Below are 27,630 nucleotides of genomic sequence, written 5' to 3'. Positions count from 1 at the left end.
GCTACCATTAACTTATTGTCCCAAATGCTTTGAGAGGTGGAGATGGTTTTAATTGAGACATTAATCAAGATTTTTTTGTGGCTTTGGCTTGACTATTTGCTCTTGTGGGTAATATGGGGAGGATTTTTTGTGTACGATCATGAATGTGGACAACAAGTGTGAAATCACTTCATTAATGAAGTGTGTATCTTAATTGCTCATGATTTCATGGGGTAGCTAAATCGTAATATTACTTGCTACCATAATAACTTTGCCATCATTCTCTCATTGCTTTTCCTTTTTGGCCCTAACCTCAACCCACTTGGTCAGATAATTAATAGCAATAATGATGTATCTATTGTGAGAATATTGAGCTATAGGGCTTATAGGTCATGCGAAGTCTATTGCCAACTTTTCACAGGGTTGTCGTGTAATCACTAGTGTTAGCTCCATCTTGTCCTTCTTGACTAGAACTTTCGTGCATTGGCAATGCTTGTCAAATCTTATAGCATTGCAGAATTGAGTAGGCTACCATAGCTAAGACTGCAATATTTTTTAAGATGTGGAATCTCCATCAAAGTGAGACCCCCCCTGCAATTCTAGTGCACACTTCAACCAAAACTTTATGCATCTCATGATCGCAAACACAATGCCATCTAGCCCCTAGAACCTTAAGGTGATGTATGACCTCCAGTCTATCCAATTATGGAAATCTTCCTCCATTTGCTCTAGGATTCAAACCTAGTCTCAACACATCACCACTGCACCAATTTGAGTTATTTTTCTCTAGCAAGTGTGAATTGCATTTCCAACACATCCCCCTCCCCTTAACTGTGAGGAGGCTTTGCACAGAGGTGATAGTTCTTCTTGGGAGAGGGCTGTGCAGTCTGAGTTTGACTCATTATAAAAAAACCATGCCTTGGATTTGGTTTCATTGCCCAATGGAAAACATGCACTGCCATGCAAGTGGGTGTATAAGTTAAAGAACATCCTTGGTTGCCCTAAGCTAGCATATAAGGTACGCTTGGTTAGAAAGGTTTTTAAATAGGAAAATGTTAACTTTGATGAGATTTTCTCTCTCATGGTTAAAATAACTACCATTCACTCAAATTTGGCCTTGGTTGCACAATTAGATCTAGACTTGTATGAGATGGATGTTAAGACAACTTTTCTACATGGAGATCTGCATTAGGACACTTATATGCAATGGTCAAAGGGCTTTGTGGAAAGGGGCGTGGAGCACCTAGTGTGCAAGTTGAGCAAAAGTCTTTATGTACTTAAGCATACACCTTGTGATCATAAGTTTCATGCCTTTATGCACTCACAGGCTTATTCATGTAGTGCTATGGATCCATCTCTATAGAAGAAGGCCCATGATGGTAGCCTTATTATTGTAATACTCTATGTTGATGATATGTTGATTGTTAGGAGTGCTCATGATGAGCTCGATGCTTTAAAGACTCATATCAGGAAGAGCTTTGAGATGAAGGACATGAGGCATACTTCTTATATTCTTGGTATGTGTTCTCTCTAGAGAAGATTCAACTCCTCCCTTCCTTTGTGGAGTCCTCATAGCAACAGGCAAACTAGGTGCAAAGTACCAATAATAGAGTTTGTGAGAACAACAATAGTGCTTGATGGCTACAGTCTCAATCAATCTCTCTCAAAGCGACAAGATTCAAACTACATGGGAGAGGACACTTTATAGTAGTTTAAACTCCACTCAATTTCACACCCCATCATAATGACACCATGCAGAAGCCTACCATATAAGGGTACGAGTGATAAATATTTGTAAGCAGAGTCAAAGGACTCATCACATTTTATAAGTAACATTTATTTTCAATGGTGTAAATTTAAATATATCCAATACTTATGAAGTAGTTTTCAATGGTGTAAAGGGCGGACGGGCCCTTCACACCCCATCATAATGACACCATGAAGAAGCCTACCATGTAAGGGTACGAGTGATAAATATTTGTAAGCAGAGTCAAAGGACTCATCACATTTTATAAGTAACATTTATTTTCAATGGTGTAAATTTAAATATATCCAATACTTATGAAGTAGTTTTCAATGGTGTAAAGGGCGGACGGGCCCTTCACACCGGACATACTATGTGTGATCTTGCCCAGCTTTCTTTCTTTACTGTATCTCAAGTTAGTTCTTTCTTTTTCCATAGTCTTTTTTAATGTAATGCGATTTTCCGTTATGCCACCCTTGTCCCTTGGTTGCAGGATGACGATGCTCCATGGATGCTCCGGCACGGCCTGTCTCTCGACATATTACAGCTTCCATTGGGTACTGCAATTAGGGGTATTTCCGAGCAGGTGAGCCACCATGAACTTGAACAGAAAAGTTAGCAGCCTGCGCCAGTCATCAACATGCCCTTTCTTTCATTCGAAAGGGTCAAATTTTCCAAGCAGATGAATTGCATCCGTTACGCGCATTGACGCGAGAGGCTGTAGCCTGCCTCCCATCCCAGACAACAACGGTTTGCACACCTGCCATTTCTGTGTCCGTTTCGCTTCTCCAGCTTCGCGACTTGTTGAGCACCATGAACCGCCCGCCTTGTCTGTTGGCATACTAGTCCAGTATTTCTGTTTTTTTATCCATGTTGTCGTACACAGACATGGCCGATGACTATGGAGAGGGAGACATGGGATATACAGACTTACAGCCAAAGTATTTGCAGCCGGATCCTACAATGGATGCCTTTGGAGACGATGACATGGCAGCTAATGAGGAGTATGAGGACCTTTACGATGATGTCAACGTAGGCTTCTTTCAAGCCCCTTCGGAACTGGAAAAACAGACAGGCAATGGCTTAGGGCTAGGTTATGAGCAAGAGCAAGGGTACAATGGAATGGAGGGACAAAGGACTGGTGCCTACGCAATAGAGAAGCCCAACGAACCCATGGAGGGAGAGGGTGCTTTTACCACCACCTCTTGGCCTGGACAAGTGATAGATCAGCGTTGCAGGCAGATTACAAAGGTATCTCCACCTGTTACACCGATCAACAGGAAGGATGCAACACAAGCAGCGCATGGAGATCATGCGATGAACGAAGAAATTGGTGATGATATTAATGGATTTGGAGTACCTGGAGAGCAATCAATTGCTCCTGCTGAAGATGATGAAAGTGTAGCCACTGGAGCCAGAGAGAGCCATGAAACTGATCTCTCTCTTGCAGCAGCAGAGAAGATTGGAAGTGACCAAGGTGCCAAATCCACTGTAACTTTAAACTTCCAAGAGAGAGGTGGTGTGACTGATCCAATGTACAAAAGTGAGATCATGTATGACAAAGCAAGGGGTGCAGCAGCTGCTCCACCACGGCATTCTCAGTCTTCAACACAGAAGGATTCTTCACCAAACATAACCCCTGATAAAGCTTCCAGGCATCCTGTCCAGCATACTTATTTAAGTGATGGTGGCTCCATGCTCTTTGTTGGTGATCTACACTGGTGGACAACTGATGCAGAGTTAGAGGCTGCTTTGGCAGAGTATGGCAGAGTGAAGAATATGAAGTTTTCCGAAGAAAGAGCCAGTGGAAAGTCTAAGGGCTATTGCCAGGTGGAGTTTTTTGATCATTCAGCTGCAGTTGCTTGTAAACAAGGCATGCATGGAAGAAGGTTTCATGATCGCCCCTGCATTGTTGCACTTGGAAATATGAAGAGTATCCAGCAAATGGGATATCAACAGGACAGAAAAACACAAGCACAAATTCAGGCTCACCAGACACAGTCTGCCTCAAGAAGAATGCACAGTGATATAGGAGGAAGGGGAGGGTCTTCTTATCAAGATCGAGGCAGCCATCGTGGATATGGAAGGAATGGAACTAGTAGGACTGGGCATGGGCAGGGTATGGTTACCAAAGCAGGGCAAACAGGTTCAGGAAGGGTTAGAAACAACTATATTGGAAAGGGTATGGTTGATGTTGGTATTACTGGAGTAGCAAGTGCACCTTATGGCCAAGGACACTCTGGACCTATTGGAAGTCATCAATCTGCCATGATGATACATCAAGGGATGCTGGGGCAAGGGTATGATTCAGGCTATGGTCCCCCTATTGGGAGGGGTGGAGCTAATTATGGTGGCTATGTTGTACCTGGACCTCCCTTCTCAGGAATTGTTCAACCATTTCCTAGCATGGGCCTTGGTGCTCTCCCTGGAGTCGCACCTCATGTCAATCCAGCTTTCTTTGGGCGATCGGCTCCGGCACATAGTATGGGGTTAATGTCTAGAGGTGGTTTAGAAAGTTCTCATCAAGGAATGTGGGCAGAAGCAGCTTTGAATGGATGGGGTGGGGAAGACCATGACAGAAGAGTGAGAGATGAAACTTACAATGAGGACATGGGTAGTGTAGACTATAATTATGGAACAGAGATAGGATCTGAGAAGGCCAGAGGAACTGAAGGTCAAGAGAAAGATATCGGTGACTGGGTAGAGAAACGACGGAGAGACGACAGGGATATGGATAGGGAAAGAGAGTGTTACAGAGAACGGGATAGGGATACCTACAGGGATCAGAGGGAGAGGGAGAGGGAAAGTGATGATTGGGAACGGAGCAGACCAGTCAGGATGAGAAACAAAGCCCGTGTGTTGGAAGAAGAGGAGGAAGATTACTACAGAGTAAGATCAAGGGAGGAGTATTATGGAAAACGCCGGCACACTGTGATGGAGCGATAGATATAAGGTGCTCAAAGTCAGTGTCAGCACATGGTTTCAATGGCTTAGGTATGCCTTTCAATGTGGTACCTGTGCGTCCTGTAGCTGGAAAGCGATTAAGAATCTGGAAGGTCAGAAAGATGTTAACTGACCGTTTTGCTGTAGGATCGCTCTCTTTAACAGTGATTTGTATGATGTGGATTTTCCAAAGCTTCTACCTGGACCTGGGAATCAATCAGATTCTTGCTGTTGGGGAGGAAAATTGTAGCTATCTGCCTTTTCTGGATGCAATCTTCCATGCAGCAATGGACATCCCTTTTATGCGTGTTCCAGAATGTGCATCTTGGAGCTGCTCACAATGATGCTTGTATATCTCAGCCTTTACCCTAGCATTGTGGCAGCTGATGATGTGGTCTGGAAAGAGCAACTGTTCGATTATAGCCCTCTAGGGAACGTGGGTTAAACCTGGGTACTCCATAATCCTTAACAACAAATTGCTAGTTACTGTTAAACCTTTGAGAATCTCCTTTCAACTTTGTGGGACTCTTCTGTCCCTGGTGCAAGAAGTACAGTTTTATGCTCTTGTTGGTGATTATCCTCACACTTTTTCCATGTACATACTGGAATTAACAGTGTATCACTAGTTTAATTTACATAGATTGTACATATCAACATAGAAGGATACACTGATCTGCATGCCATCGATGACAGTTATGCCTGTTGAGTGTTACATTATTTTTTCTCTGCTGAGATGCAGAACACTATCCTTCACAGCCCCTCTGTATAGCAATATGTTACGCTATGAACTTAAGGTTTTAAACAATACATGGTAGCTTTGTTGTGTGTTATCATTCTCTCTTGGTGTTCGATGCTTGAAGCAGATCTTTGCAGCACAGCATTTTCTTTTTACTTTTTGTCAGTTCTTCATGGAGTAGTTTCAGGTAAGCACATGCATGAATGCACCATATACATGCAAAAAATGTCTAAACATAGTTGTTAAAGGTGGATTTACAGGATTGGGCTGGCACAAGTCAAAGAGGTCAAATTATATTTAAAAGTGGGTTGTAAGCCCAAAAGCAGTAGGGATCTATCACAATCTCTGCACCAAGAGTGCTGTTGATCAGCTGCAGACTCCTTTTTGACTGACTAGAGGTGATCTCTTAACTCTAATTTATCATAGGAACTTGTTATGTTGATTGATATGTGTAGGTACAGGGAGTCTTGCTTGTTAAGCTTGATGTATGTGAGTTTTCTTCTACTTGTAGGTGCACTCTGTCAATGATCAACGTAGTAACAAATTGCTGTTCAAACTTAAGGTGAGTGGTCTTTCAATGCCTCATGCCTATGATATAAATGTCAGAGGTGGACCTTCAAAATGTGATCATATCATTGTATGCGAAGTCTGCCAGAGTTCGAGCTCTATCGCTAAAGAGCATTCGCTAATTTGACAATTGTGTTTGTAAGGGAGATTTGCAGAGTCTGCCAGAGTTCAAGTTTGAGCTCTATTGATAAAGGGCATTCGCTAATTTGACAATTGTGTTTGTAAGGGAGATTTTTCAGGGGGTATGTTAATAAATAATGCTTATGTACATCATCTTGTGATTGATAGACTGTTACAAGCTTAAGGGCCAGGGCAAAAAGTTTCCTCACAATCCCATAGGAGGGCTTCTCCTCTCCCTACTTGGCTTCCTAAAGACATTCTTAAATTTACAAAAAGGCTTTTGGCTTCATCCAGAATGTGACTGACATACTTCCTTCTCCCAAGCAGTTAATGTTTTGGGCTCGCATTCAATCAATTATTTTGGAGTTTAACTTCATGTTTCCTTTTTTGGTTTAAAACTACAAAGGCTTTACACTTTCAGCAATAAAAATTTTAAATGGGAATGACGAAGATGCAAAAGGGAGGTTGAGAGTAATAAAGTCTGATATCAACGCTATAGATAATGGTTAAAAAAGTGCACAAGAGAAAGGAGCAAAGCTTGGGCTAACATTAGAGACTTGAGTATAAACATGGCAAGGAAAATAATTATCATGACTTTATTATTAAACTCTTTTGAGCATTCAACCAATTAATTTTTGGATATGTTCTCTCTTTGTATTTTCAAGGCCAACTATTTGCTCATGCAAGGAAAATCTCACCAAGAGAAAAAAAACACAAAGGCTTATCTACAAAGACACCAAGATTGATCAGTCATACCAATAAAAGGTCAAAGACAATGAGAATGAAGATTATAGAAAGCTAAAGATAACAAATGAAAATGAATTGTCTGCCAAGTAATGAAAGGTCAAAAGAAGTCCTTTTTAAGGAGGGTTGTGCAAACATGATACTTGCAAAGATAAAAGAGTCGCACACTAAAACAAAGACACATAGAGACATATAGGTGCAAATCATATGTTCAATAGTGCTTTTGTACAAAAGCAAATTGAAAAACATGGTGATATGATTAAAATGATAGCTTTTATAGAGTCAGGCCAAACAAGCAAACAAGTTGTGGGAGAATTTGATTAATTTCTTAATCACATCCTAGCAAGGTGCATAGAGGGCTTGTCCCAAAAATAATATGATAATAGGTTGAAGTTAGATCCTTTGTCAATAAGATAATTAACATTGACCTCTCATTTTGCAGTTAGTTTTGACTTGAAAATGTGCAAGTGGGATGACTAACTCTACCTTTGGAGGTAAGATTGGTGATGAAGACGACCCTAACATGGAAGTTTGATGCTCTAATTTTGGGCCTATGGAAAGAGTCAATTGGATAAGTGTACTAATTGAGTTTTGCTTATTGTTCATGTTGCTCACACTAAGTTTCTTATGTCATTGTGATGACTCTGACACGAATGTTAATATAATCCATAGAAGGATCATATTTATAGTGCCATTGGGGGGCGGAGTAAAACATTTTGATTTTAGTTTCATTAAAGTGCCCAATGCTTTCCCTCTCTAAGGTCTCTAATTCCACAATAATTGATTGGCAATATTGTGTTTGAGGCCTCTAAACTTATCTTTTACTTATGACCTTTAATGGAACACAATATCATTGAATTACCTCTTTTAAAGTTTCTCTATGATATGCCTCTTCTAAAACTCAGAGGATTCCTCTTGTAGTCAACTGAAACTTGAGTCTGTTGGGGGTAAAGGCGCCTTCGCCTAGCCGCCCGTGTATTACTACACTGACAGTCACCGCCACTGCACACTGCAGGTGGCGGGCGCCCGTCACCGTCACTTTATTCTTTATTCTTTTAGTGACAATTTGAATAAAGGGAGGCCCGGTCACACATTGTGACTGTTGGAGTTCCCATTTCTTGTCTGTCTCTTTCTTGCTCTTGCTCTCCCACCATAGCTCTCGAGTCCAAGCTTCGATCCTTCCTCCCTTTCAACTGGTATCAGAGCTTTGCTTTTCGACTCTTGAGCTTGGTTCGTGGCATTCTCAGCATCCCATCGACTCCCTCTTGCATTGGGCCTCCTTTCTGGCAGCCATATCTGACTCCTTATAGCTCCCATCACTCGCCGGCTTCCCGAGCACCTTCCCGGCATTGTTGGGCACCTTCAGGGCATTACATCAGAGGTATTTGATCATTTTCTTCAGGGCTTACTTCAGTTCTCAGGTCTCACAGGTTGTAAACAAGATTGGGGCAACCACCATTAAAGCTCCCTTGCTTCATATCTCACTTGCCTTTGTACAAGACTTGCTAGAGCTTGTTTGAGGCCTTCCTTGGCTTTAACCCGGACCCCTCCGAAGCTTGGCCACCATTTTTTATAGCCCCAAGACCAGCATTTATAGTTGGCGAAATCACGCAGCCCTCCCATATGTGTATTCAGCATGACAGTCACAACAACAGCTCTCCCCCTCCATTGGCACTTAGAAAGGCTCCATTTCGGGCATATGAACATGCTTTGATGCTTGGTTTTGATGGTTGATGTGTTGGTATAGCATTTGGACTGATTTAACACTGTTTTGGGACTGTCATAACAGTCCATAGGCAGTTTATGACAGTGTTACACTGACATTTGATGCTACAGCTTGTTTGGCATTGTCATTTGATGCCCGGTTGGTCCCGTTTGATGCCCGGATGTTAGGGGAATATATGCATATTGTTTGGCAACCATTTGGAGTTGATTTTGGTGCTGAAATTCTCAGTTTTGAACAGTAAATCACTACTGTACACAGTTGGACTGAAGTCATTTTACTCATGTATACTTATGCTTATGCTTTTCGGGCTATGTTTCGGACATATATGGTGATGTATTGACACTTGAGGCTCGACACAGAGCTTGGTTTTGATTCGGGATCGTTGGTTGAGCTTGAGCTCACTTTGCAAAGCATTTGGATGCCCCGTCTTGGATGTACTTGATGTCTTACATGCTTATGGATGCTACATACGGATGCTCTATCGCCTACATGTCCGGGATGTACCATTGATGCTTGCTTTGTTCGAGCTTTGTTGCTTGATATTTACGGCTTTTGTGCCAGTGGGAGCGTCTTTGGATGCTTGATAGTAGCCATTGAGCAGGCGGTCTATGCTCTTTGAGCTTTTGAGACTATTTGGGATCTTTTACCCTTTAGGATGATGCATGGTTCATATGTCTTGGTTCCTCTGATGCTTATGAGCTGACTCTTTGCTTTGGGTCCCTCTCTTTGTGAGCTGATACCTACTTGTGTCAAGTTTTGGTAGTGGCAGGAATACTTTGCCCCGTTGACTGGGGGGTGTGCCTACTCACTGGTAGATGTTTGTATGACATACTTGGGTATTGGATTCATGCTTATTGACCGTCATATGCTTATGCTATGCCCGCATGATGCTGGCTTTGGTCTTGGCAATATCTGATTGCTTTGGGATCCGATTTTGGCACTGTTAGCTCTCTTTTACTAAAATGTGAAATTTATTACAACAAGCATATATGTATGGACTGACATAGATTTTTCATGCTGAAACACTCTGAAATGATGTACTTTCACTAGTACTTGGTGGGCAGCAGCTTTAGTTCCACTTTCTTCTCCATTTTTCCTTGATTTTGGTGATTTTTTGGTCATTTTCTGCAGTAAACAGCAAGCAGTTTTGAACTGTCTATAGTCTTCCAACCTGCATTATGGCGAGTTCATCCACTGATCATGCTAATTTTCAACATCACTAAGCTTGATGGTACGAATTAATCTTATTGGAAGAGCCAGATTTGGCAGGTGTTGGTGCAGAAATCGCAGATCAAACCTTTGAGGTTAAGCGGGCATCCGCCTGCAACTATGCCAGATGAGGAATGGCTTGAGCTTGATGAGTTATGCAAGTCCACTATTGTATTGTCTCTCACAGAACAGGTTCACTATAATGTCTTTGAGAAATAACAGAGTGCATGGCAATTGTGGGAAAATATAAAAAATCTCTATGACAAGAAAAGTCCAGTGAGTCAGATGTATTGGCTGAAGCAGCTTATGGATCTGCGCATGAAGGAGAATGTGACTATGTCTGCTCACTTGAGCCGGTTCTATGCTATACTCAAGAACTTGACTTCGCAGGACATCACTTTTGCAGAGGATGTCACTCCTCTTTTCTTGCTTGGTACTCTTAATGAGTCATGGGGTGTATTCTGCACTGCATTATGTGCCTCTATTGCTACCTTGAAATTATTTGATGTTGAGAGTGCTCTTTTGCAGGAAGAGGTTAATCGTAAGAATTTGGATGCCTCTCGTGTGTCTCATGCTATGACAGTTAGAGGCAGGAATGATGGATATGGAAAGCATGGCAGTGGTAGTGGCCATGGACGGGATTCTCAGAAATCTCGGTCCAAGTCTCATGGGAAGTCACGTAGCAAATCCCGTGGCAGGAATGCAGATGTTACTTGTCACCATTGTGGGAAAAAGGGCCATATTAGGCCATAATGCCATGAATTGTGCAATGAAAGGCGCAAAGATAAGGGAAAAGACAAAGTGCAGGATAAGTCTTCTGATCGCAGCATAGTGCCTGCAAAGTCCAGTGTTAAAATTGAAGAGATCAATGTTATGCAGCCTGAGGATGTTGATGATGATGATTATATCCTTACAGCTTCTTCTAGTGCTTCGCAGATAACAGAGATACACTCTATGTATGCACAGTGTTGGCTCTTGGACTTAGGTGTGTCCTTTCATGTGACATCTTGCCGAGAGTGGTTTCATTCATACCACACTGTTTCGGGTTCTGTGCACTTGGGTGATGACATCTCTCTTGACATTGTGGACATTGGTGATGTTAGGCTGCAGTTTTCTTCTGGCAGTAGTTTTGTTATGCAGGATGTACGTCATGTACCTGCTTTGACATGTAGTCTCATGTCAGCTGGACAACTTGATGATGCAAGTTATCATGTATCTTTTGGAGACTCTGCATGGAAGATCACTCCTGGCAAACTTGTGATTGCGAGAGGTGCCAATGCTGGCAGCCTCTATCCCTTGATTGTATCCGCTTCTTTCCTTGATCATATTTTGTCTATGGGTTCTATCCCACATGTATCTCTTTGGCATGCCCGTTTGGGCCATATGTCTTTGAAGGAAATGCAAATGCTTTCTGGATTGCAGTACTTACTACCCCTTGATTATGCATGTTTTGATTCATGTGACTCTTTATGACAGGCAGACTAGGTCTACGCATAAGAAGTCTGGTAGGCCACGCATGAGTAAGCCCTTGGCATTGGTACATTCGGATGTCTGTGGACCCATGACTTGTCAGTCTATGGGTATTTTATTACTTTCATATATGATTTTTCACGAAAAATTTGGGCTGATCCCATTAAGCTGAAATCCAATGTCTTGGCTGCGTTTCAGAGATGGCTTGCATTGGTTGAGAACCAGTCTGGGTATAGGCTAAAATGCCTAAGGACAAATAATGGGGGTGAGTATGTCTCACGTGCTTTTGAGCAGTTATGTGATAAGAGGGGTATTAAGCGTCAGTTGACCGCCCCCTACATCCCCCTCCTAGAATGGTTTGATTGAGCGGATGAATAGAACCATCCAGGAGCGTGTACGTAGTATGCTTAGCCACGCAGGCCTACCACAGAGCTTTTGGGCTGAGGCAGTTAGTACAGCTGTGCATATCATAAACATATCACCTTCTAGTGGTTTGGATTTCTAGGTTGCCTAGGAGGTATGGACTAGAAAACCTCCCTCTTATGCGCATCTCCGTGTCTTTGGATGTGAGGCATTTTGCCATGTGCCCAAGGGGACAAGAGAATTAAGCTGGATCCTAAGAGTGTCAAATGCATTTTCCTTGGTGATGTAGATGCAGGCGATATGGATTACCGGCTCTAGGATCCGCAGGCGCGGAAAGTCATCTACAGTCATGATGTAGTCTTCCATGAAGACAAAATGCATATGCAGCCTGAGAGATTTTTTGAGATCTGCAGGGTCATATTTCAGGAGGAGCCAAGAGCTCCCGCGCAGCTAGTTGGACAGCCTACAGCTGCAGCAGATGCTCATGGTCAGGTTGTTGGACAGGCAGTTGGGCAGGCATCAGAGCTTGCCGTGAGACGGTCTACTAGAGACAGGCGTCCACTTGATAGATTTCAGTCCTCGATGCATTATGTCTTGGTTACAGATGCATGAGAGCCTTTCACCTATGATGAGTCTATGCGCAAGGGTGACAGTCACTCCTAGGAGAGGGCTATGCAGTCTGAGATAGACTCCCTGCATAAGAATGACACTTGGGATTTGGTTTCCTTGCCTACGGGCAAGAAGGCTTTGCCATGCAAGTGGGTGTACAAGCTAAAAAGTTACCCTGGACACCCCAAGCCGGCATACAAGGCTAGATTGGTAGCAAAGGGTTTTAAGCAGGAGCATGGTGTGGACTTTGATGAGGTCTTTTCTCCTGTGGTTAAGATGACCACCTTGCGCTTAGTCTTGGCTTTGGTTGCTCAGCTTGACTTGAATTTATACCAGATGGATGTCAAGACGGCTTTCTTACATGGGGACTTGCATGATGAGATTTATATGGAGCAGCCTAAGGGCTTTGCAGAACCTGGCAGGTAGCACCTAGTGTGCAAATTGAAGAAAAGTCTTTATGGATTGAAAGAGGCACCTAGGGAGTGATATCATAAGTTTGATGCCTTTATCCAGTCACAGGGCTACATCAGGAGTGCTATGGATCCGCGTCTTTACACGAAGAAAGCTCATGATGGTTCTTTATTGATTTTGGTACTCTATGTGGATGATATGTTGATAGCAGGGAAAGCTCATGATGAGCTAGATGCTCTTAAGGCTCAGCTCAAGAAGAGCTTTGAGATGAAAGATCTGGGACACGCGCTCACATACTTGGTACGTGCATTACACGCGACAGGCATCAGGGACTCCTCTACTTATCACAAAGGGAGTACATTCATAAAGTCCTTGAGTGCTTCTGCATGCAGGACGTAAAGCCTATTGGCTGTCCATTTCCTTCTTATGTGAAGGTATCACAGGTTGATTGTCCGCAGACAGAAGAGCAGAAGGCCGAGATGGCCAAGATTCCCTATGCATTCGCAGTGGGCAGTCTTATGTATGCCGTGATAGCCACTCGTCCAGGTATTGCCTTTGCAATTGGTGTTGTGGCATGCTATATGGCTACACCTGGCAAGAAGCATTGGGATGCCGTGAAGGGTATCATGAGGTACCTGAAGGGCATTGCAGATATGTGCATATGCTATTGTAGCCAGGATACAGGAGTCATGGGGTACACTGACTCTGATTATGCAGGACATGCAGATAGTAGGAAGTCCACTTCCGGCTATGTATTCACATATGTTGGAGGTGCTGTTTCTTGGATGTCCAGGGTGCAGAAATGCATGGCCCTTTCTACTACAGAGGCCGAGTATGTTGCAGCCACCACTGAGGCTCGCAAGGAGGCCATTTGGTTGGGTCGTTTGGTTGCTGACCTTGGTATTGATGCTATCCCTACACTACATTTAGATTCTATGAGTGCTATTCAGTTAGCCAAGAATCTGGACTTCCATGCGAAGACGAAACACATTGAGATGAGGTATCACTTCATACGTGGGGTCGTTGAGGGCAAGTCTGTTGATCTCGTTAAGATCTCGACTGACCAGAATCCTGCAGATCTGCTCATGAAAAGCCTCTCTACAGAGCGCTTTGCCTTCCTTAGGAGGTTGATGGGCTTGGGATGAGATGATGTCTTTCCTCATCCTGCTATACATGTGTACATGTTGAGATTTGCCTTTAAGTGGGAGATTGTTGGGGATAAAGGCGCCTCCGCCTAGCCGCCCGTGTATTACTACACTGACAGTCACCGCCACTGCACACTGCAGGTGGCGGGCGCCCGTCACCATCACTTTATTATTTATTCTTTTAGTGACAGTTTGAATAAAGGAAGGCCCGGTCACACATTGTGACTGTTGGAGTTCCCATTTCTTGTCTCTCTCTTTCTTGCTCTTGCTCTCCCACCATGGCTCTTGAGTCCAAGCTTCGATCCTTCTCTCCCTTTCAGAGTCCATGCGCATTATTGTCCAATCTCCCCTTGGAAAATAATAGACCTAGTTGGGTATAGGAATTACAGTCCTACTTCACAAGGGAACCGTGAGAAGGTTACTCCTAATAGTAGTCTAATGCCTACCTAAAAAGGGTCACTTTATAACCAATCAAAGGTGAGGGTGGACTAACACCAAACTGTTGAGATATCGAGCTCCACTCGTGATACGCCAGGGTGATCGTTGTGTACTTATGTCACCGACTTGTCAGTTGCAGATGCGGTTGGTACACCGTCCATGAATAATAGCTACATGATAGCTATCCTTATCTACTCTAGTTCGTGGCTTGGTTAGTATGCCACCTTAGTTAGTTGAGTTTGGTTTGAGACCCATATATAGGGTTCTTCTATTTCTTTGTATGAGAGTTCTTTTGGCTTATACAACTAAGAAGAGAAAAATAGTTTTCAGCCTCCACCTTTGTGTGTATTCCCCCATTGTGCAAGCAAGAAAGCTACAAGTGAGACTCCTTCCTTCTCTCCCACAATCTTGACATGGTATCAGAGCCTTGTTCGTGGTAAGGAGCTCAAGAAAGCAAGCCAAGCTCGCGGTGTTCTGGTAAGAGGAGCAGTGTTGCTTTCATTTTCTGTTTTGGGAGCAGATCTCTGCAGGTAGCACAGCCGGAAATTGCAAGAGTGCATTGTCTCAGGTTGAGACGCCCTTCGCGGTGAAGCAAGAGGGCAGTATATGCTGCGGGAGAGAGCTTTAGCTCGCGGCGACCCTGTTTTTTTGATTTGAGGCCATTTCGGGGCCTGTTTTGGAGGCGGAAGTTTTCTGCACGCACTCAGGAAAAAGCCCAGTTTTATGCTGGGCAGCCACTGTTCTACAGGTCGGTGAAAAGTTACTGTAGAAATTGCATCGTATATTTATGTGCAGAGACATTGGGAGTTACAGAATCATCCTTGGTTCCTGTTTATGCAAAATCGTCACTAGAAAGTGACTGTGTGGTCAAATACCACTTTCGCCAGTTTTGTAGATTTGCCCTTGTGAGGCTGAAGCTGTGTTCTTTGCAGTGACAGAACTTTTTGCAGTATTCTGTGATGGCGTCTGATTCTCTCTCACAGATTGTCACTGAAAAGCTTTACAAGAACAACTTCCAAGCATGGAAGTTTAGAATGACGAATTTCCTTATGGAAAAAGGATATTGGGAGTTTGTTGCAGGAAATGAAGAAGAACCAGTTCTTCCTGATGTTCCCAATCAACAGCAAATGCAGGCATTCAAAGCATGGCATGAGAGAGCCAGGAAAGTTATGTACTGGCTGTCTATCAATATTTCAGACTCTATGATTGTGCATATTCAGGATGCAAGTACGCCAAAGGAGGCATGGGATACTTTGTCAAAAATGTATATCACAAATACGCAAGCCAGGAAAATGCAGCTCAAGCAAGAGTTGCATAATGTGCAAAGAGAAAATATGAGTATCAATGACTACCACATGAAAGAAGATTGCAGATGCACTTGCTTCCATTGGGTCGCTAGTGGAAGATGATTTAGTTTCCGTGACCTTGAATGGTCTAGGAAAGGATTATGCACAGTTTCGGACATCCATTTCAGTTCGTGAAAGATTTCCTGATTTTGAGGAGTTGATTGCTCTTCTAATTTCTGAGGAGCAGAGAAATGGTGGTGCATCTTCTTCAGGAGGAACTTCAAAAGAAGCTGTCTTCTACTCAAATGCTGGAAGAGGTAGAGGCAGAGGTAGAGGAGGCCGATTTGGAGGCCGTGGTAGAAATCAGAATATGCAGCAAACTCAAGAAAACCAGTCCTATGGAGGAGGACGTGGTAACTCTAGAGGCAGGGGGAGCCAAAGAGGTCGTGGTGGATGGCAAAGAGGCCAAAATGCAAACAGTAATGTTGAATGCTACTATTGTGGTAAAATGGATCATATGGCTAAAGACTGCTATAAAAAGCAGAATGACATCATGAATGGAAAACTGCAACAAGGAAATTATGCATCCTCTAGTAGACAGGGTGATGACAGAAATGAGCATCTGTTTATGGTGTAGCACATGAACAATTCTGTGACAAGTGCAGAAGAAAGCAACGATGTATGGTATGTTGACTCAGGTGCATCAAACCATATGACAGGTCATGCAGAATGGATGGAGGATGCAAGGAAAATGGAAAAACCAGGATTTGTGGAGACTGGTGATGATACTGCACATCCTATTGTGCAGATTGGAAAAATTCATTTGTCTATGCAGGATGGGAAAAAGAAATACCTGTCCGATGTATTTCATGTCCCGAATATCACCAAGAATCTGGTTTCTGTTGGTCAAATGGTTGAGCAGGGCTTGCAGGTCAGATTTAATCCTCATGGATGCTTTGTTGAGGATATGAAAAATAAAGGTCGCTTGATAGCAAAAGGAAAGAAGAAGGGCAGAATGTCTACGTTGGATGCAGACATGTCTGAATTGAGTGCAGCAATGTTTGCACATGGGACTGGTGTAGTTGCAGATATTGATATCTGGCATAAACGCATTGGTCATGTTAATGTACAGCGACTTAAATCAATGCAGGCCCAAAATATTGTTGCAGGTTTGCCTAAATTCAAGGTTGCAGAAATGCATAAGGTATGTGAAGCCTGTCAGTTTGGAAAACAGGCAAGGAAACCATTTCCTTGACATGTTCAAGAGAGTGAGAAGCCATTGGAATTAATCCACTCTGATGTGTGGACTACTAAAGCTGCATCTCTTGGAGGCTGTCATTATTTTGTCACTTTTATTGATGACTATAGCAGAAAAGTTTGGGTCTATTTTATGAAAAAGAAAAGTGAAGTTTTTGGGCATTTCAAAACTCTTAAAGCTATGGTTGAAAAAGAAACAGGCCTGCAGATAAAATGCCTAAGGTCAGATGGAGGGGGAGAGTACCTCTCAAATGAGTTTGCAAGGTTCCTGCAGGAGCATGGCATAAAGCAGCAATATTCATGCAGTCATACCCCACAACAAAATGGAATTGCAGAAAGGAAAAACATGCATATTGGAGAGGTATCTCGTGCCATGCTCAATGAAAAAGACTTGCCAGATTTTTATTGGGCTGAAGCAGTTGCTACAGCAGTCTACATAATGAACAGGACTCCCACTGCAGCAATACATGGAATGACTCCAGAGGAGAGGTATACTGATAGGAAACCAGATATTTCTCATTTGAAAATTTTTGGTTGCATTGCCTATGTACATGTGCCAGATGAGTTGAGATCCAAGTTGGATCCAAAAGCTGAGAAGTGCATCTTTATTGGTTACTCTCTGCAGCAAAAAGGGTATAGATGCTATAACCCTTCTACTCGTAAGTTTACAGTGAGCAGAGATGTTGTTTTTGATGAGATGAGTAGCTGGTATAAACCAGTAAATGTGATTGATGATGTAGATGCACAAAATGGTAATGCTGCACAGAATTCACAGCAGCAGTCACAAAATATTAGTGGACCTGGAGCGTCCTCTAGCAGTGGTTCACATTCTTCGCCATGGACAGGCAGATTGAGATCATGAGAATCTTCTCAAAGTAATGCATATAGTGGTATGCAGGTATCATGAAAAGGAAAAGAGAAGGTTGATCAGCCCATGTTTGATATGAATGCAGGTCACTCTTATGTGGATGGTGAATCCAGTGGCTCAGAACAGAGCATTGATGATGAGCTGGGTATTCCTTCTATTGTTACACCTGGAGTAAGGAAGACCAGGGATGTTTTGAGAGCACCTGGGAGTGAACCTACTTTACGCAGGTCTACGAGAGCTAGGTATCCTGTGGATAGGCTGAAATATGATGGATTTACAGCCATTCATTATGCATATATGGTTAAAGTGATACAGGAACCAGAACCCGCTTCTTTTGAGGAAGCCATGGGAAAAGAAAAATGGGAGAAAGCCATGGATGAAGAAATGGATGCCTTGGAAGCAAATGCTACATGGGAATTGGTACCTTTGCCTAAAGGTAAAAATGCAATTGGCTGTAAGTGGGTTTATAAGGTGAAGCACAATGCAGATGGTTCTATGAACAGATACAAGGCAAGATTAGTAGTCAAGGGGTATGCACAAACATATGGCATTGACTATGAAGAAACATTCAGTCCGGTTGCAAGGATGGCAACCGTAAGAGCAGTCATTGCTATGGCTGCATCAAAGGGATGGTTTTTACATCAGATGGATGTAAAGAATGCCTTCTTGCATGGTGATTTGCAAGAAGAGGTCTATATGGAGCAGCCACCAGGTTATGTGCATGCTATTCATCTTGAGTTTGTTTGCAGGTTGAAGAAAGCCTTGTATGGCTTGAAGCAAGCACCTAGAGCATGGTCTGACAAGATAGAACAGTATCTTGTCACTATTGGCTTTCAGATTTCCAAGGCAGATTTCTCACTTTATGTGAGAAAAACAGAGAAAGGTATTACCTTTTCATTTATGTTGATGATTTGATTATGACAGGTGACAGTGATGAAGATATCCTTCATGTGAAAATGCTATTGAAGCAGAAGTTTGAGATGAAGGATTTGGGAGAGCTGCGTTATTTCTTGGGCATTGAGGTGATTAGATCACCAAGTGGGATACAGCTCTTGCAGAGGCAGTATGGATTGGACATGCTGTCCAAATATGGGATGACAGGCTGTAAGCCTATTTCAATTCCTTTGGAGCAGAATGTGAAGCTGAGCGCAGATGCAGGTGAGCTTCTGGAAGACCCTACTATGTACAGACGCATAGTAGGAAGCTTGATTTATATGACTATTACCAGGCCAGATTTGAGCTATGCGGTTGGATTGGTAAGTCAGTTTATGCAGGCTCCAAGGAAACCACATTTGGATGCGGCTAGACGCATACTCAGGTATGTGAAGTCCACATTGCAGTATGGACTATTTTATGAGACTGGGGTTCAGATACAGCTGCATGGATACACTGATGCTGATTGGGCTGGTAGTATTTCTGATAGAAGATCTACCAGTGGATATGTGTTCTCTTTTGGGAGTGCTACAGTCACTTGGAGCAGCAAGAAACAGCCTACAGTTGCCTTGTCCAGCACAGAGGCTGAGTACAGGGGTGCAGCAATGGCTGCATGTGAGGTAGCTTTGTTGCATAAGCTACTTTATGATATGCATCAGTCTACAGATGGGCCAGTTGTCATTTATTGTGACAACATGAGTAGTATACACTTGACAAATAACCCAGTCTATCATGCTAGAACAAAGCACATTGAGGTGCATTATCACTATGTGCGGGAGAGGGTTTTACTAGGTCTTATTGATCTAGTTTATGTCAGCACAGAGGATCAGGTAGCTGACATATTTATGAAGGCATTGGGCGCAGAGAAGCTGCGCAAGTTCAGAGACCTGCTTGGTGTGCAGGAATTGGGATTGAGCTCGAGGGGGAGTGTTGAGATATCGAGCTCCACTCATGATACGCCAGGGTGACCGTTGTGTACTTATGTCACCGACTTGTCAGTTGCAGATGCGGTTGGTACACCGTCCATGAATAATAGCTACATGATAGCTATCCTTATCTACTCTAGTTCGTGGCTTGGTTAGTATGCCACCTTAGTTAGTTGAGTTTGGTTTGAGACCCATATATAGGGTTCTTCTATTTCTTTGTATGAGAGTTCTTTTGGCTTACACAACTAAGAAGAGAAAAATAGTTTTCAGCCTCCACCTTTGTGTGTATTCCCCCATTGTGCAAGCAAGAAAGCTACAAGTGAGACTCCTTCCTTCTCTCCCACAATCTTGACACAAACTTGGTTCAAAGAGAGTGGAACTATCTTTTAAACTTCTATGACAATTAGGGTACCCTAAAACAATATTAAGTTAGTTCTATACTTTCAAATTAGGGAGTCTTTTTTAGTAGCTATATCTAGTGTTTAGGGAAGTTACTTGACTTATTAGGTCTACCTAGCCATAAGCAAGGATTGAAGCCTCCTATTTTCCTTGATGGGTTTGTTTTGGTTATCTAATTAAGCAAGGCATGCTACCACACTGTTTGAACATACAAAAACTACTTTCTTTTATTAACCTATTATATAGCATTCGTTAACATAACCTTGAGCACATAAAGAATACTTTGAAAAATAATAACTTATATTGATTCCAAACTTCATATAAAATCATCACTTCCACAAGAGTAGTCAAATAACATCCTGCCTAGGATGGGACCTTCCAACCTTGAAGAATCTCACTATATGTGATTGAATTTCTTTCATGGTCACAAGGAACTTATGAGCTTAGAGCCTTACTAAGTTTTCCCGAGTCTCCAAAACTGTCTTACATCACAAGGGCATTTATCACTCCTCTTTGCTTTATCAAGCACTCGAATAATCACGAAACAAAAAACTTAGTTCTCGTAAGAGCGTAGGACTCTCACTTCATAAGGTGAGTTTTTTGGGCATTCAGTGAGATGATAAGATGCACTAGTGTGCTCCCAATTCCATGAATCACCATGATCTCTTTTCTATCCAATCATTACAAGCACAAGTTTCTAGGATAAGATAATAGATTACATTTAGAATACAAAAATAATTATACCTAAATTAAAAAATATCAATATTTAAGACTTTATAACCATGCTATGCATGAAACTACCCTTGCTTTTAACCGTTTTATATTCTTAGAAAGAAATATTCAATTAAATTTTGTTTTGAAATTTCTTAGGTTCCTTTGAAGTGAGTTCTTAGTTAGTGTACTTTTTAGAGCCAAAATACCAATTCAACATGCCTTTTAAACTATTCTCAAGTTTATTTTTATAATCTTGCTAATGTATGTATGCCCATCCTTATAATTAAACAAGGAAAAAAAAAATAAGTGGGATTTGAAATAAAATTATGTAACCATAATTTACCCAAACCTAGTTATCCTCGACCATTTGTCATTGCATGGAACCATCATGACTTCAGGTTGCCATGCAACCTTTGCTATCTTGGGTTATGTAGGATACATGGGCTCCTTGGGTTGTACTTTAGCTTTGGGATACACCTCAGTGTCAACAATGGACTTGTTGAGGAGTACAACCGTTTTCTTTATGTCTGTTTAGAGCCATTGAAAATAATGTGTGGGACAATACATGTTCATATGCACGAGACATTTTGGAGTTTTTTTGGCACTCGAAGGCTTGAGAGATAGATCATGTGTAAAAAGGCTTGACATGATATGCAACATGAGGTGCTTAACTGATATGAAAGTTTGAACAACAAAAGAGAGGGGGCCATATTTCAAGTAAGTGGCTTGAGGGATAGATAATGTGTAAATAGGCTTGAGACGATATGCAACATAGGGTGCTTGATTGATATGAACGTTTAAACAACAAAAGAGAGAGGGCTATATTTCAAGATGTCAAATGTTGCGTCTAATCAGCGTTGTCTCATCATAAATGGATAGCATTACTCAAATCCTTGCGATCTTGATGCCTTGTAACTCTAAGGATTCACCCTATCTAACAATGTGGAGAATCCATGGTTTTTTGTCTAAAAGGGAAGGTTTGCATAGATATTTGAAAGGAAAGGGGGGGACTTGCTATGCTTTTTTTTTCTTTTCTCTTTTCTCTTTTTAAAGTATAAAACATTACTCTATTTTGAGTTTACCTTTGTTAAGCATGCACTCTCTCCCAAAAAAGCTCATTCTTTTTAGCCCCCTCTATTTAAACCCAAAAGCTAAATTCAAATTTATTTTCCCTTCTCTTATTATATTTGTGGACAAAAAGTGTGTTCTTTCTTGTCCCTTGTTTTGTGGGTTTGGTCTAGGATGTTCCTAGTATTGGATTGATATGTTGTAAATTGTAGAGTGACTACATTTTCGAGATGAATGCATTTAGAAAATTAGTTTTTCTTAGTTTCGACATTAAACAACCACTTAAAAATATGTAATGTTTTTGGAATTTAAGTATACACACTAAATTTAATTAATTACTATGTCTAATAATGTATAAATGTGCAATCGTGCTAATAACTCACTTTTTTGTTGGAAATATTTATTAAATACTTTCAAATCCATGTTAGCTTATCAATACTTGCTACGAAATGGGAATATTACATCCTCTCTACCTTAGAGAAATCGAGATGTCCTTATCTCGAGAGACATTGGAGGTATTATTTCAAGAGAGTAGCCTCATCAATCTAAGTTGCAAAATTTCATCATAATCCTTCCATTGTACAACATGTTTGCTTAAGGTTCTTTTTTTGGGAGGCCTTTCTCCTATCTCAAGGACCCTTTCAAGTTGCATTTCAAAAATCCTATGAGTGAGCATTGCTATATCATTAAGTACATGCTTAGGATTAGGGCTTAAGTCGGCTCTCATATGGAATACATTATGCACCTTGAGATGGGGTGGTAGTTTAAGTTTGTAGGTTTACTTTCCCATCACCTTGATTACTTCATAAGGTCCATAGTATCTTGAATTGAGCTTCTTGTATCTACGTAGGATAGTGAGCTTTTTAGGACTTACCCTTTGGAAAACCATATTGTCACCTATCTTGAAGGTATTTACTATTCTTTGGAGGTCCATGTAGGACTTTTTCCGATTTCGGGTAACTTTGATGGTGTGCCAAATGGCTTGGATCTATTGATCCATCTCTTCAAGGATGGCTTTTGATGCTTCCACCTAGGTCTAACAAGTTCAAAGGTGAAATGCACTCTTGCTAATATAAAGCTTGGAATGGAACATCTTTGTAATTGGTCTTGATTAGAATCAAGTGAGATACTTTTGTCAATTTGTTTAGCACTACCATGATAGAGTCATATCCAAACCAATAACTGTGGATAATCTAACTAGATAATCTAATTGTAGTCTATGCTTGTACATTCTCACTTCATTTATGGAATTTCCAAGGGTTGAAGTTCCCCAAGTACGTTGATTCTTTTTGCCTTGACTTGTTGGAAAATTAGGCATTGGATCATGTATCACAACACTTCTCTCTTCATCCTATAGCTATTGTGAACTACATTAAAAGTATTTGCATATCTCCAATGTCCAACAATTGCTATCATGGGTGTTAAAGGCAAAAGCACTTATAGTGAACTTTAAAGCTAGGGCCACCAGTAGTGCATTAATGAGCCAATGGGTGTAGGAGCAATGAAGTCCATTTGGCACGGTACATGGGTAGAGAGATCACAGTAGGTAGCATGCTATATAAGGAAGGGAGGGAGGAGATTAAGGGTTACATAGAGAGAGAGAGAGAGAGAGAGAGAGAGAGAGAGAGAGAGAGAGAGAGAGAGAGAGAGAGAGAGAGAGAGAGAGAGAGAGAGAGAGAGAGAGAGAGAGAGAACAAAGGGGATCCAATATCCAAGGGAAATTAGGATTTGAATGTTCAAGGGCTTCCATACTCGACTATTAGATCTTTCGGGTGTACCTTCGATTAGTCTTTTGATTGGCATCGTAAGTGTTATCTAGTAGCAAAGCTATCACTTGTATTGTTCTCAGTCATAACATTTGGCACTAGTACTACCATCATCTTTGTATTCATCAGTTGTGTTGAGTTCATGAAGGTTCTATGATCCCTCATTGATTGTCCTCAAGTATTGTGTCATCATCACTTGTCTATGTTGAAACAATTGTATTGTTTTTATATAGCAGTATACATGCAGGATTGTTCTGCTGTTGAATACATTTGGTATTTGTTTTCATTGTTGTGGCTATGTTGAGCTATACACATCAGACGCTAATAGTAGAGTAGGATGTCTCTGTCCACCTGTGCCGACTCTAAGTATGACCGCACTTCACTTTGTGGCTATAGTGCTCGAACCCAATTACACATGTCGACCACAATCATCATTCCTCCGCATGCTAAAGAGAATGCATATGTGCTTGCAAGGTCTTCCCCTAGCTCTAGGCTAGCTCTATGCCAAGCACTGCGGTCCAGGTCTAAGAAACGCTAAATGATACCATCTCTTGAGGCTTCTTCTATCCTCAACGATGATGTATCCTAAGCGCAACACCCTTGTCTGTAGTTGCGAAGGTGCCATTTGCATTCCACTGTCAAGAATTGTGTGGTGGGGGGGACTTGCTTGAGTTGCTGCACCAAACACACACCGTATACACAAGAGGAAGTTCACTCTCAAGGAAATAAGAAGAGAGACGGAGGCCAAAATTTTTTCTTGTTGGTTTCTTCTTCTTCTTCCACACACAATACAAAAGTATAGATAAGATACAACATAAAGGAAAGTGGCCTACTAAGTCAAACAGTGCACAATTGACTATACTAATTGATTGGTGCTATAACTATGCCAACTGTAGGTAGGTGCAATAAACTAAATATAATAAGTGATAAGTCAATGGCTATGTGAGGATCATAATGACTATCGACGTACTAAGTGTAGACGTATGGATCCATCTAGCCAGGTGGTCCATCATCAATGGCTGCACGTGTTGAGCTTGCCATCTTAACATCCACTTCCGTGATTGGTAGCAAATCTACCCTTCTCCCCATTTCTCCAACCACTCCACTAAATCTAACGAGTCATTTCTTGGCTTCTATTCAACCAGTTGTTGTCCCCTCAATACTTTCAATTCCATCCTCACTTTCGATTCCAATGGCCCACTCACCCAGTATTTCCTTTTCAAAGTTCTTTGGATCTTCCTACAGATGCCTTTATCCATTAGCTTGATGTGACATACACGGTCAACTTCCTTGGTCAAGTCAATGAACCTCACAAGGTTATTGTATTCGAATCTTCAATGTGGAAAAAGGCTGCGATGTGGCTAGCGGTAGAACATGGTTGGCGTACATGGAATGATGCACACTCATTGCATTTTGTATTTGATTCCAACTTGATAGAACAAATGTACAAATTTGGAAAGGCTCTGCAACCTTAAGCAAGGAGAACGATTAGTCTAGGTGTATACCGCCAAGTTTACTATTCTCAACAATAGAATTGATGCAAATGCTTAACCAAAAGATGAGATGTTGAATACATTGTATGTTCAAGGCTTGAATAAACCTATCAAGGAAGCATTTTCTTTTGATGACTTGTTAAGTGATAGCATAGACCCATCCTATAAGAAAGCCCTTAGATTAGAGTAGTTCCTATCCAAAGAAAAGCCAGGAAAAGGAAGGATATCCAATAAGTCAACTCAAAAACACCACAATGATAGTAGTAGTGATTTAGATTCTGATTCTAACCTCAATGGAGAATCTAGGAGTGAGGAGTCTACTCCAAAGAGGAGGAGAAAAATCCCACCAAGAGTAAGAAGAAGAAAAAGGACAAGAAAACATTAGAAAACACTAAGAAAAATGAGATAAAAAATCTATGGTGCACACAATGCAATAATCCCGGACTCGTTCAAGCTGAATGAGGCCTAAACCAGAGATGATATAGTATTTGCAACATGAACACTTATAACGTTGGGTATTGTTGATACAATGGCAGGTACCAAATGGCCTATCCAGGAGGATGGTAAGGTACCAGAGTATCCCCCTTTCGATCAATGGACTACCACTCTAGCCAATCAAGCTCTTACACTGGCTGTTGCTTACAACAAGTAGGAGTACCAACAACCTGATGAGAGTGGATTTTAAAGCCGAATTTAAACTGCAAAACTAGCCTGAGAACTTGTAAATGAGGCATTTTTGGTGGAAAAATGAAACGGTCAAAGAGGCCCAATCACCCTTCCTTGCCTCTATTACATGGAGGATGCAAAAACACTTGATCAATAGTGGTGGAAGAAGGTGCCTAATTGTCACCAGTTTGACAAAGATTTCAAACCAATCTTTGATATACCTCTATCGAATGTACATATATGTACAATGCATGCACTTTGTCGGGTGATTGAGAAGCTTGTCAACCTGTACATTGGATTTGCTTGGAAGATCCGGAACCACATAGAATAAAAGAAGGGGATTGCCACTCTTGAGATGCTATTGGCATACATGAAGCTTCATGGAGGAGAGATACAAATCGTGCAGGATCAAAAAAAGTCAAACAACAAAATAGACATACCAAGAAAAGTTTCTCTTGGAGGCATGAAGGCAAGACGAATCCTCTCAAAACCCATCAACAACAGGCGACAAAAGCTTACCAAATGTGGAAAGTATTACAAAAGGATGCATGTAAGTAGGATTGAATTTGAGCAATGGAGAAGGATGCACAACACAGTAAAGGATCACGAACCTCTTTCAAGACATGCAAAAGCAAAAGTGTGGCATGTTGTGGATATCATATTCCAAATACTGGATAAGGAGACATGGACAAATACAAACAAGAAGAAGTTTCAGACTACTCTAGATATATTCAAGAAAGAGTTCTAAAAGCATGGAAAGACATCAATTTCACACACTACATGGTAAGACAAGTCTTTGGTTTCATACATGTTAGTATAAAAATGTCCGTGTCTACTAAACATTGTTCAGAGACTAACCATTTATCTGCAGCACATCATATACAATCGTATGCCATATTTCATTGAAAAATATGGAGATCTAAGTATTTGGAGCACACATGGCATGGAAAAGTCCCATTACATGATACGTAATGCGTATTTCAAGCATACCCAAAATGGTGGTGGTAGTAGGAAAGCCAACAGTCTTTGTGAGCTATTCCAATGGTTTTATAGAAGGATATTATAGGTACTACAGATAAAAAAAGAGGAATTAAAATCATTAGCCATTGCACAAGCAATATGAGATGCTAGGATAAAGAAAGACAAGAAGATCAAAGCATTCAAAAATGAAATGCACTTGAAGGACTCACAAAATGGAGGCAAGGTTGACACTATCACAATTGTCGTTGGGTTGGAATGCAAGAGAAGACCTCTCAAATTGATGATACACTGTAAACTTGATAACTATGATCACCCCAATGTATAATACATGCTTTTGAATGATATTACATTTGATGTTTTGGAGTCAGTGCCTACTGCTTTTGTTATCAATGAGCTGATTCTCTCCCCCTCCCACTCTGCCTCCCCCTCTGTTGACTCCCCTGGCATTGTGGAGGGAGCTGTGTTTGGCACTTCCTCTGGTTAAGGGCAGTCTCTATGTTATCCCATGCTGCCTGTTCTAGCTATTCTTTGTCAAGAATCGCGTGGTGGGGGGACTTGCTTAAGATGCTGCGCCGAACACACACATAATGCATAAGGAGAAGCTCACTCAAGAGACAAGAAGAGAGATGAAGGCCAAAATGTTTTCTTGCTGGTTTTTTCTTCTTCTTCCACACTCTTTACAATGTACACAAAGTATAGATAAGATACAACATAAAGGAAAGTGGCCTACTAAGTCAAACAATGTATAACCGACTACACTAGTCGACTGGCGCTATAACTATGCCAGCTGCTGTAAATAGGTGTAACAACCTGAATATAATAAGTAATGAGTCAGTGGCCATGTGAGAGTCATAATGACCACCAACGTGCTAAGTGTAGATGTGTGGATCCATCTAACCATGCGGTCCATCATTAATGTCCGCATGTGTTGAGCTTGTCATCTATGCCTTCGTGAAGATGTCAGCTATCTGATCCTGTGTGTTGACATAGCTCACAAGACCAACAACGTAGCTCAAGTCTGGCCTTGTAATGGTCATATAGATCAAACTCCCCACTATCCTCCTGAACA

At 41.6% G+C, this 27,630-nt stretch overlaps 1 protein-coding gene across 1 annotated transcript; it reads left to right on the top strand.

The window, feature by feature from the left end:
• Window positions 1-2,178: 2,178 nt before the first annotated feature.
• Window positions 2,179-5,404, top strand: LOC148020173 (uncharacterized). Its single transcript, XM_087700915.1, has one exon. It carries the CDS (start codon window positions 2,594-2,596, stop codon window positions 4,667-4,669), a length of 2,076 nt encoding a protein of 691 aa, XP_087557041.1. The 5' UTR covers window positions 2,179-2,593; the 3' UTR covers window positions 4,670-5,404.
• Window positions 5,405-27,630: the final 22,226 nt, after the last annotated feature.

Source organism: Lygodium microphyllum, chromosome 19, assembly GCF_053477565.2.
Source record: "Lygodium microphyllum isolate KBCC chromosome 19, Lygodium_microphyllum_v1.1.10, whole genome shotgun sequence".
Taxonomy (NCBI): Eukaryota; Viridiplantae; Streptophyta; class Polypodiopsida; order Schizaeales; family Lygodiaceae; genus Lygodium; species Lygodium microphyllum.
The sequence above is the reverse complement of the archived record's forward strand: the minus strand, read 5'-3'. Positions and strand labels throughout refer to the sequence as shown.